The 12,316-nt window shown below is 36.3% G+C and overlaps 1 protein-coding gene across 1 annotated transcript; it reads right to left on the reverse strand.

Annotated features, from left to right (window-relative positions):
- Positions 1 to 5,014: 5,014 nt before the first annotated feature.
- Positions 5,015 to 12,020, reverse strand: CENPW (centromere protein W). Its single transcript, XM_027751056.2, has 3 exons — positions 11,862 to 12,020; positions 6,929 to 7,042; positions 5,015 to 5,266 (listed from the first exon to the last, which is right to left on the reverse strand). Exons 1-3 carry the CDS (start codon positions 11,949 to 11,951, stop codon positions 5,240 to 5,242), a joined length of 231 nt encoding a protein of 76 aa, XP_027606857.1. The 5' UTR covers positions 11,952 to 12,020; the 3' UTR covers positions 5,015 to 5,239.
- Positions 12,021 to 12,316: the final 296 nt, after the last annotated feature.

A 12,316-nucleotide genomic window follows, 5' to 3' on the forward strand; every position in this document is an offset into this window, starting at 1 on the left:
TAACTTTAGCTTTTACCCTGTGAATAACAGTTTCAACAGCTAAGACTTGAGGCTGGCTTGTACTAAGATTTCAGATATTCAATAGAATTTTGAAAACTGGCTTACATGTTGCTTAAATGTGTTCCTTTCTCTGGTTTATTTATAAAATTTGCAGCAGTCTCATTAACACTGATTTGTGATATAATCTAATGTGTATGTGTACTTAACTAATGAAGTTAAACAAATGAAAACAATTTACATTAGGCTGTCAATTTTAGAGGTCAGCACAAATACAATTATACCAATTTAAATCCGATATAAGGGATGTGTGGAAGTGTTTGCCCTATATAATTTTTGATTTAGGATCTGTCCCATTGCCAACATATGTATCTATCATATATATCTTTCTTTTTACAGACGCAGAAAACAAAATAGGAGTCTGTTTCTGTAGAGCCTGACCTAGTGCTAGAAGTTAAGAGCAAGCCATTAATGTAGGAAGTGTTCTTGCTTTCATTTTACTGCTGCAGTCACGTTATTGCCTGTTATTACCCAGTAGTAAGATTGTGTCTACTTTTTTTTTTTAAACCAGAAGTTACTTTAGGGCTATTCAGGTGTTTTTCTACGCTCCACCAAATTCTCTATGCTCTGAAATCACTCCCCCAGGAAAGTGACCTTCTCAATAAGAAACTTGATCTTACAGGTATCAAATGACCTGAAAAGATCTTTCAGCAGTTTGGTCAGGATAACATTAATAACCCAGCCCACAGGGGAATACTATGTACCAAAGCCAATGTGAATTTGATGACTATGGACGCCAGGGAAACTGAAAAACCCTCAACATCGTTCACCAAACAGTAAATGAATGAATTCCAACTGATTATGTCTGCAAAACCATGAGCTGTCAGGTGGAAACTCTTCAACTTCCTAAAAAAGTTGCAATTCAGTATTTAGCACAACAAAAATACTGTCAGCATCTTCTCACCCTGGAATTGAAACTACTCAAATATGTAAGAGATTTGTTATAGTATGCCTTTTTATCATATCCAAACAAGCTACCACAGCAGCAACAAGTACAGTGCCATTAAAACATATCAAAGAATCTATATGCCAATACAAATATATAGGATATTGAACTGAAAAACAATTACGCACAGCACTTTAACATTCTAAAGAACTTGAATGTCACACGTATTTCACAGCTCTGGAAAAAGGAATTTTGATCCACTGTAATCAGCATTTTTATTTGAAATTTAAGTCACACTTTCTAAATATATACTCATCAATCACCTCAAAGCCCTATGCATTTAGGAGTTACAATGCCCTATCATTAGTTGTTCTAAGCTGATAAATGACTAATGGAATGCCAAGTCAGCAAGTCAGCCAATATGAGCGATATGTTTCATAGTTAAGGCTGCCATATAAGCAATGTCTTGTACAAAAATTTCCTTCATAAAACTGCACATAGAACATACTAGTTTCTAAAAACAAGGCTGTGTTGTACAAATAACCACTTATAATTAAGAAAACTATATGATACTGAAACATTGAGCTTTGACTTAAGGAATATCTTCAAGATCCTTCAAAGTCTCACATATCTTTTACTGTCTCAGCATGGATCAGAACACCCTTGTTTGATGTGAATGGGATTTTTTTTTTAACATTAATTGCCCTACATATATCAGCAGTGTAGGGTTGGTAGTCTTCAAAAAAAATCTGAAAGTCTCACAATCTATAGCATACTTTTTAGTAAGAATAAACTGAATACTGGAAAGTTACCACAGGGGGAAAAAAAAAGAGTGTTTTTGCTCTATCCCCACCTTCTGGCTAGAAAAAGAATTTTTCTATTACAGCATCCATATTTCTGAATTTATTTTTCTTTTACTGTATGACTATAACCAGAAAATATTGACTATTTGTATTACAAAACATAAGATTCTTTTTTTAGCAGTCCCTCACTTCTCCAGAAAAAAAACAAAATGAAACTCCACAGCATGAATGTCCTCTCTAGCACCGTGTTGATTTTCTGACTCAAAACAGCAGACGTATTTACATTCAAATAGAACAGTGATTACTTGGGTTCCCAACCCACTAAAGTTAACAAGTTCATTTATTCTGTTGACACCATTAGGAGTTAAAATGGCTAAATCTCTCCACAGATCTAACCTTCCCTGACATACTGTTCTCAATGCTTACACTTTTTAAAATAGCTTTAAACCTAATAATCAGGTGATTTATACTACTCATAAAATATTAAGTTTACTTGCTCTACAAATTAATACAATAGTATGCATGAATGTAATTTTAAAGATTTCACAACTATCTTCTCTGCTTGCTTACCTTGCAAGCAAAATGATGCAAGCACAAGAGCTGGAATAGTGTATACTCCTCAGCAGAAGACTTACTCAAGTGGGTAAACAGCAGATCTCCTTTCACCAGTCACTCCATAAGTGAGATCAAACAAATATAGCAGCAGTACCACTCTCTTTCCTCATAGTCACCCGCTGATCAACAAACATTTTTCCTTCTTTTGTGCATCAATCAGTTACGATACCACCCTGGCCCAAGGACTAACATCAGCTACGTGAAAAGCTGAAAACCAAGACAAGGGCCATCAGAAGTACTTTGGCCAAATTCTTCTATTTTTTCATTTTCACTTTTCACCCTTTCATTGATGGTCATAGTAAAAGGGCAGGGTAGGATGAAAAACAGAACATTGGGAAACCTGCAAAGAGAAGAATATGGAAAAATTGGATGTCTTAAAGCCACTTTAATTTTTTAGGTCCTGCTTTCTAAGGAAATAAGGAGTCATAACTGTATTGTTAGAGAGCATCTCTTTCCCAAAATCTCTTGAATCTTATCTTTAAAACCAGAGGAAATTCAATAGTGAATCAATTGTCTCAGAACTCTAAATTTCTCAAGGTTTCATGAAAACAGTTGAATAGGAGAGACACCTTATAAATGCATCAACATGACTCTTCCCTCAGTAATCCTTGCCTTTTTCCTCCTAACAGCAGAATCAACACAGGAACTCAAATAATAAGAACATAACTTAATGAAGTTTTCTAGTACAGATCTGGTTTAAAAGAATACTTTATAGAACTATGTGCTTTGATGCTCTGTCATTAAATAGAGATTTGATAACAGAAATAGATTATTACTATAGCCTCCAAATTTGTATTAATTGGAAGTGTTCATGGGTATTTAGACCATACTGCTGTACGGAGTTTTGATTTTAAAAATCCAGTAAGGAGTACTGTATACAGGAGAGACCCACGTATGTACGTGAAGGAGTACAGAAGAGCTGCCAAATACTAATATAATTAACTTTATGGTGAACATTCAAGAAGATACTAGAAAAACATAATAGCATTTTATATTTCTGAATGCTTAAGCACACTACATTGACCACATTAATTTCCAGTAAGTATTTATTTAAAGTTTAAGAGAGAAGCCTGAATACCTGCCAAGCTATCCAGGTCTTCTTAATACCTGCCTTCTTCAGCTATTACAAAACAGTGACAATGGAATGTCAAAAGTCTCTCTCCTACTAAAAAAGGGCACTTCTTAACCATGAATACAGGCCAAAACCACTGTATAAAATATTTTAAAAGTACTCTGGTTGGTTTTAACCCTTCATTGCCTCCCTTACCCAGTGGTAGCTGATCACCAATCTACTACATGGGAATAAGAATATTCCACACTATGCTCAGAGTGGATCTTGCTCCTAGGAAAATCAAGACTAAAATAAAACATTTCAGGGGAAATTAGGAGAAAACATTTCTAACACAAGAAGATCTAGTGTTGCAATAAAATTGTTAAATCACAGACAGTAATTGCAAAGAAAAATATAAATACTTAGATCTTCCTTATTCCTGAGAATGTACTTGAGATTATTAAATCCTCTACATGTGTAGGTTCTCAGCCTTCTTTGTGGATTCCAAGGGAGTAAGAGAAGAAAAGGCAGAATAATCTCGTCAACCCTTAAAAGAAGCTCACTGAACTAAGCTCTCTGAGTTAAGTGGAAGAGTAATCCTTCATTTCTGCATACTGGAAAAGAATGACTTTTCAAAGGCTGCACAGGATTTTAAAAAGCACGTGGACATGACATGAAATTAAAAGTACTGGCATTGCTACAGTTTTCTTAGACTACTAAAATATTTCTAAAATGCAATTCTTTTTTGCTGAGTTTCTAGAATATATCCAGTAAGATGTTAAACAAAATTAGACTACTAATAACACTTTTAAAGATCCTTTATTTTAAGAATAGTTCTTTGTGCATATGAAGGATCGGCTACCACATATTCCACAAAACTGTATTATCAGCTCAAACTGTGAGATTCAACTATAATTTTATTAAAACATCCCTTAAGCAAAGTGTTCAGTAAATGGTTACAAGTATCATATCAGGAATAGAATATGATCTTAATTTAAGAAGACATATTTATATATGTACATTTCCAGACCTATGACAAGTTAGGATGACACCCAAAAGGGGGGAGGAAATAGCTGGGCATTCATGACAATTTATCTTTGTTATTTTTACAAGATCTAACTTAAAAAACAACAGCTGTGCCAGATCTTTTCTTCTCCATAATCTGTGCATCTGTCCACACCAACTGAATTACAGACCACCAAGTTGTCTCATACACCACAGCAAACAATAGGCCACCTTAACAGTTCAGAGCATGATTTAAAATACCAAATATGTATTCTTTCCCCAGAACACAGAAGTTTTAACCTACTTTTCAAAGTAATTTTAAAAATATTAAGACATTAATCAATAAGTTGATGGCAAGATATTTAATACACTTGCTTCTACAGTGATTATTTTGAAAGCCAAGATTTTATTTAACTAGTAAATCTGCTTTAAACTGCACAATCTATAACAGATTTTGTGAAATCTGCATTTTTTTTATTACTGTTCTCCTTTTGAAGTTTCACACTTCTAATAATAGATGCCACATTGTACCTGAAGAGTATGTACGGTACAGGCATTCCTCCATCATTATGAAAGAAATAAAGTACATCAAAAGTCTTAAATGACAAGTGACATTCACTTTAAAATTATGCGTGAAGTGTATGAAAATTGACATTGTAAGATTTTTTTATTTTTTTTTAAAGAAAGAGCAAGATACTCAGAGTCAGGAGATAGACGTCAATAAAACTGCATACTTCCACAAGTGCTAAAGCTGGCTCACAGTGTCTCAAGTTAGTAAGACAAGATGGAAAAACATGCTTTAAAATTCCAGTGGTCTGTTTTCTAGCCTCTGCTTTTCTTTAAAACAACCTGCAAAAAGAAAAAAAAGTATATTTATCACCGCTTTTATCACTACAATTCAAGTCCAAAATGCTAGGCTACTCAGACCAAAGGTTCACCTAGCCAATTTGTTTCCAAGACTTGAGTCACCAAGGTGAAAATTCTAGGGAAAACGTTAGAAATAAAGCAAAAGCATACTGAAAGATTTTATATCAGAGATTTTTTTTTAAGCAAGAACATTCATAAGTAAAAATTCTGTAAAATAAAAGACTTATTTTAAAAATTAATGCTGAGAAATGGTAATAGTGCTCTCAAGCCCTCAGCAGATTCCTTGAAGTTCTTACCCTGTTAGGCCTAGACAAAAAGAAAAATTAAGGTTTGCCATCATACAGCTACTATGCTCAATTTGTGTTTGCAATGCCTTATTTCTTTCTATATCAAGAGCACACAGACCTTTGGAAGGACATTTTTTGGTTTGGAGTTTAAATTGAAAAATGAACTTCAAAGCCCAAGTGGGACTGTTTAAGTGTTAACATTATTAAAATACAGGCAGTTTTTCCTTTCTTTTCATCTTAAAAAAATAAATGGAACACAAAAATGTTCAAATAATGTTAAGACTGCAGTTAAAAAGAAATTACAAATGCATAAGATTCCAACTGTAACATTCACTTGGCTACCCTACATATCCTGTATATATTTTTGTTACTATAGTAATAGAAAGTATCAAACTAAACCTTTCACCAGAGGAAAAAAAAATACTGAAAACAAACAGAAGCCACAGGACCAAAATATCAGATAACATCGAGTTTTGTTCTTCCAATTTGCCCAGCAGGAGTAAGTGGTTAAATAGTTAACAAATTAAAGAGACCAAGTTCCTTCATGACACCAAGGTAAATAGACTTGAAAGAGATACACAAGACATATCCTAGAGAGTGAAATGCACTACTGAGTACAAAGGGATTTCAGTCATACCTTGACACTAATTCTTTCTAGATAGAGAAAGCTGCTTAACACCTTCCTTTTTCCCTTCTTTTGCATGTATACAAAATTCACCATCCTTCACAGATATTCATACAGCAATTTTTGTTATGCTAAATTACCCATACAGCATCCACAGTTCAATCCTCCCTTCGTTCTTCCCTTGCCAAACACAACATCGCACAAAGTATCTGCTTGTTCAAGTAGTATCCACACAGTGCTGCAAGAATCCACTACAAATTTATTCCAGACTAAGCAGGTAAGAAGTGAAGGTGTAAAAAAATATGCAAACCTCTCTGGACTATTTCTCACTTGTTCCATAAAGCTTCACTTATATAACTGAAGTTAAGACAGCATGCTTCCTTGATGTAGTATCATCTGAACTAAGGATCCTCAACTTTAGAGAGGCTTTCAACCCATGAATGCTTGCTGGTAGACCACTTTGTAGAGTTACCCATACATAGAAACTATGAGTTTAAACACAGAATAATAATAATAATAAAAAAACCAGGTTATACTTAATAGGGCAAGGAAAGATAATTTGTTGTCTGGGTAACAGTGAATTATGCCAGTGATGGACTAAAGAATATTAAGTTTCTATACATTTTGAATTATAAATAAAATATCAACTTTAACATAGAAAATATTTGTATATGCTGTCATAATACATTTTACATTATGCAAAAAAGAAAAGTTTTAAAAGTCCTTTAATACCTTTGCGGCAGATATGGTGTGCTCGGGTTTAATTATTTTACTTTTGTTCTCAAAAGCATTTGTCCTGGCTTCTTCTGCTAGCCGATGGAGAAACAGTAAGAAGTTCAAATGCACCTTTAAAATAGGGAAGAAAAAAACAAAAAAAACGAGAATGATTGAAACTTGATTAAGCATAGTTTGGTTTTTTAGAGGTTCATTGTTTGGGACAAAGGATTTGCATATTAGACTGTTTCCAAATTTCTGAAAGGTGTTCTCAGAAAAGCAATATATCACTCAGTTCAAGCCTTAGTAAATTTCCAAGACATCCTTTACTGCAAGACTCTTATAGTTTAAGTTTAGCATACTCAAATTGTAAAAATGCTTTAGAAATGATCAAACGACAACTGATCTAATAGGAATCGAGTCTGATTTTTATTAGCAATTTTTAATAATAATAAAATGTAGACATAAATATCAGAGAATCAGGAGCCTTTTTGCTTACTAGTAAATATAGTCAGCTTTCACTGACTACAACAGCCAGACTTTTATGAACAACAAATTCATCCCTCCTCTATCGCCAAATGGACCACAGATGAGATCAAGGACTTCTGCCTCTTTCCAGTGCAAAGAGACATTGACATTAATTTCTCCAGAACAAGAAATTCTCCCGTGTCGGAAGGTTCCATCCATTTTTTCCCAGCTCATCACTTACTTAGCCTTTTTATATTAGAAGAACTGGTAGGGCAGAATTCCATTCAATACGGAATTCCGTTCTGCTAATACAGAAGCTGCAAAAAATTTCAGCAGGCAAGGAAGGAACTGCTCCAACTTGGACTAAAACGACCAGTCAATAGCACCTCTGTGTAATCAGGGACCTATAATACAAACCTCTAACATGATACAAATATTATGTGAACTATTTTAATAGTCCCACCTGAAAATTGATAATTACACCTTCTGCAAATTTAACTTTCAAACAGTATTACCTTTGCTATGTAAAGTGTACAAAAATACTTTCACAATAAAGAGCTCAGAAAAATATTATTAAAATATATGAAAATTTTATTTACATGAATTAGGCAATGTATTTACTCTGCTGCACCTGACCTGTAAAGCCTAGAAAAATATAACATGGATATAACATGGAAAGTTACAGATAAAGTGGGTTTGCAACAAAAAAGAATTTGCAGCAATAAGAATCTGCTAGAGGACAGGCTCTTGTCATATGAACAGCATTCACAGGACAAGCTATTTGGGATTTTTTGTATCCTGAACTAAATGAAGCCAGTATGCAATAGATAAATTTACATAATATTTGATATAATTTGGAAGCATCAAATACACAAAAAGCAGATGTTCTTGCAGATTTACTTTGCAAAATATCAAAGCTGCTTTTTAACTAGTAACTCACATAGACATTATCTCTGACAGAGTGGCACTAAAATAATGCTCAACATTAGAACTCTCACTATTAAACTTATCAATGTGACGGTTAGATTTCTGGAAGTAACCTGGGGGAGAAGAGGGAAGTGGAACAAAAGCTTCCATACTTGCAAGTCCTTTTGCTGAGATACCTAAAGGCAAAAGCGTTAATTCTAAAATTAACTGCCTTTCTAAACTGCATCTTGTCAGAATCGCTCTACTTTTATTTTCCTATTTTCAAAGTAAATTGCTGCATATGGAGAAGCTTCCTCTGAACTCGAATAGATTTAAACAATAGTCACAACATATTCCACAACAGAGCACACAGGTTAATAAATATTCCAGGTTATTCAAAGCACTTGAGAAAAGCTAATGAAAGGCAGAATGACTAAATACCGTGAATAGGACAGTTACTGACAAGTATCTAAGTGATACCATATTTGTTCAAAGACATTGCTTTATTACATATGAAATTATTGTCCCTGTGCATATAAATTAAAAACTGTTTTGAATTAACTACTCGTGCAAATCATCTTACAAAACAGAATGCTTACTTCCCAGAAAAGAAAGGTTGCAAAGTTTTAACAACTTTGTAAAAAACTCACAATACTGTTTGCACAGCAACTTCCACACACCTGCTCAACAGAACTAATGAATAGCAGAGAAAAGCTCTGTAATTTTATTTTGCTGCCTTAACTTCAAAACAATTCTTTAGACTGATATTTTGCCTTAAACGTACACTTATTAATCATTCTGTGGTGATAACAAAGAAAAAAGAGGCCATTCAGTGCAATACTTTAAGCTTTTCCTGCAACGAAAATATACACATGCCCTTCTAGCATAAAACAAGCAGCTGAGATCTTGCTTTTCTCCTATAATTTCAAGCTAGAACAAAGTTTGTATATTTTCTTCTCAGACTATTGGAGGAATATCTGAACTTCAGCACTAAAATCTTTACCTCCTATTTTCAAAAAGAGCCTTGAAAAAACCTGAAACACTCTTCATATTTCTTCATCCAAAGAAATACCAATTATCATACTCCTTCAAAAGAAAAACAAAACCAAACAGCTTCCTGAGAAAGGTTGATGAAATTTGATACCTACATTGTGCAAAGAGAAAGATGTTAACGCTTAGGAAACAGATTCTGACAAAGCTTCACATTTTGAAAGGAGACTTGATCAAAAAAATCTGAAAAGTGAAGAAGAAACCCCATTCAAGTATTTAACAAAATTATCTGAATTCTTACATCTTTCAAACTTGTTAGTTACGATCACATACGAAGATATTGGTTTAGTCGACTAAAAATAATCACTGAAGGTCCAGCAAAAAAACCAATCTGATTATCCCCTAAGCTAGGTGGGCAGACCATCTCACTGAACTGGACAAGTACTGCAGTAGATTCAAACATAAAGCATGGATCATTCAGGAAGATAAACTAGAAACTGAACTAGCCAATTCTCATTCTTCCCTGGAGAAGACACAAGCTGTCCGCTCAAAATGTACATGGTTCCATCTTGTTAAGACAGTTACTATATAAATGTCTGAAGTACGCAATCTAACCACTGGTACGGTGTTTGCAGAGAATAAGAGACACTAGAAAACGTATTCTCAAAACTTGTTACTTGTCTAACTACTAAGTACAGAATAAACTCCTCCATACTTTTTTTTTTAAGGCAAAATTCCAGCTGTGTTGATTATTTGTCCATAGAAATAAAGAGTTAAAGAGCTGTTAGTCATGTGCCTAGCTGAAGAACATTATGGACAACAACCACACCTGGACATTCCTATTTAAAGGTAGAAAATAAAAAAGCCAAGCCTTGTAACATTAAAGGCCATTTAATTTGACAAAACCAGAAGAGATAATCTAATTTTCCATTACAGTATTAAAATTTATTCTGATATTCCTCCTTTGTGTGGGAATGAACATTTGATTAGCCATATTTTAAGCTAGATCTGATTGTTGTTGTTCATAAGTTTCAGTCAATTCAATTCACTGATTGCCTTTGCAGCACACAGAACACTAGTGACAGGACCACAAAGAAATGGGAACCAAAGGCCAAGATTTGGAGGGACGTCCCACTTACCTCTTTTCAGACAGCTACACTAATTTGAAGCCAAATTTTCATTACCCTGGAAACACAGACCAAGTGTCACCAATGACTACAAAAAATGTATTAGTGATTGTGTAAGTTTGATTAATTGACTACTTCGTTCCACTGAATAAGCTTTCATTGGGTCTGAGCATGAGTAGCAAGGGGCCAGATCCTTAGTCCATGAAAAACTCCAGAGATAACAAAAACAGTAGGAAGAAATCATGTTTTTGTTAGCTCAATTAGAGAAATATTTACTGTTTACATTCAAGTCTAAATACTCTCATGGAATTATTATGTTAATTCATATTAATCTCATATTATTTATTTTAATTTTGTATGTTTACATTTAGCTTCATATATCCAGATACCAACCTTCAAGATGCTGCAAGACACAACTTTCATACACGTATGAAACATGGACTTACAATTCAAGTCAGGGACCATACTAGTACAGAGTATGCATTAACACTTTAATGCTCTGAGAATCACATGCATTTGTAAACAAGAAGGCAACACAGTCAAGCAAGTTAAGCCTATTAAGTCACTTCAAAGAATATCCTTTTTATGCACAATTTTTTTTTCAGTATAGCAGCTACCACAAACTCTCGTGGTCAGGTATCCTTGCTGTAATCAAATAAATCCTTGGTGAGACAAACCCTACCTGTGCCACAAATCTCTCAGTGCAGATCAGAAGCGATGTAGCTGTGTTGGCCTCAGTTTTTGGAAAGTTGTTTGATATGGCTCTACACCTTTTTGGCAGGCATTTTTAAACCATGAACAGGATCCCCACACCTTATTAGATTAGCAACAAGACTTGTCATTCCTTAGTTTTGGACAGAGATTACTTAGAAGGCCTTCAAAAAATATATGATCATATAAGATGCCTGAACAACTTAGCAACTCATTGATCACAACTGATCACTTGCACACCCAAATTGATCTACATTAACAACAAACATCTGCGTGTTATAGCCACGTAAGCCAAATTCATATTTCTCGGTCCGTCTACACCAAACTCTTTGAAAAGCAGTGTGTACGTGAAGTGACACAATAATTACGCATCAGCCTGTCCCTGAATCCCCAAACTCGCTGTCAAAGCCCTACAATACAGCACCCACCAAAGAAAAGAGCAGCAATCTCTACTTATCCGTATGTTACCAGGCAAACCAACAGTCCATCTCCCCACAAACTTTGCCTCCCCTCTGCTCGTAGGTCACTGCAGAAACACCATCAGTAGGAACTTGGCATCCCGTCAACTCCCAAGTGCTCCAGTGCGCACCACCCAAAACATTTAGAGCGTAAATGTCCCCACTCAGGGATGGCTGCCCCCAGGCAACCAGCAGAGCCGCAGCACCGCCACGGCCAAGAGCAGAACCGCCCCCGGGCTCCCCGGGGCAGCTCCAGACTCGCCCCTCCCCCGCCCCTCTTTCTCTCCTCACCAGCAGGTCCGCGTTCGCCGCCAGGCGTAACTGCGGCTTGTATTTCTTTATTATTTTCCGCAAAGTGCTGCGGGGCACCGTGCGCCTCATCTTCCTCTGCTCTTCTTCTTTTCCCTGCTCCTGTTCCTCCTCCTCCCGCCGCCCTCGCTCTCTCCGCCGTTCGAATCCGCCGCCCTCGCGCAGGCGCGCGCGCCCGCCGTGACGCCACTTCCCAACGGCCGCGCGAGGCGCCGGCACCGCCCCCGGCGCCCCGCCCCGCCCCGCCCGAGGGAGGCGGTGGCGCCCCCGCCCTTCCCTGGGAAGCGGACTGGTTGTCCCGAGCGGCTTGGGAGCTACGGGGAGAGCGGGGGGCTGGTGGAGTGATTTCTCACCTGTCTCAGCGGGCACTGCTAGCGCACGGCCACGTCTCGGGTGCGGCGGCTGCCGGCTCGGGAGGCGCGGCCCCGCTGCCGCGG

Source organism: Pipra filicauda, unplaced genomic scaffold, assembly GCF_003945595.2.
Source record: "Pipra filicauda isolate LSUMZ 115617 unplaced genomic scaffold, ASM394559v2 scaffold23_size5868930_pilon, whole genome shotgun sequence".
NCBI classification, from domain to species: Eukaryota; Metazoa; Chordata; class Aves; order Passeriformes; family Pipridae; genus Pipra; species Pipra filicauda.

Excerpts from the sequence above, each read along its gene's own strand:
- CENPW (XM_027751056.2), bottom strand. The coding sequence starts at position 11,951 with ATGAGGCGCACGGTGCCCCGCAGCACTTTGCGGAAAATAATAAAGAAA. Across the intron at positions 7,043-11,861 it reads CGGCGAACGCGGACCTGCTG|GTGCATTTGAACTTCTTACT; the intron begins GTGAGGAGAGAA and ends CCTATTTTAAAG. Across the intron at positions 5,267-6,928 it reads ACACCATATCTGCCGCAAAG|GTTGTTTTAAAGAAAAGCAG; the intron begins GTATTAAAGGAC and ends TTCTTTTTGCAG.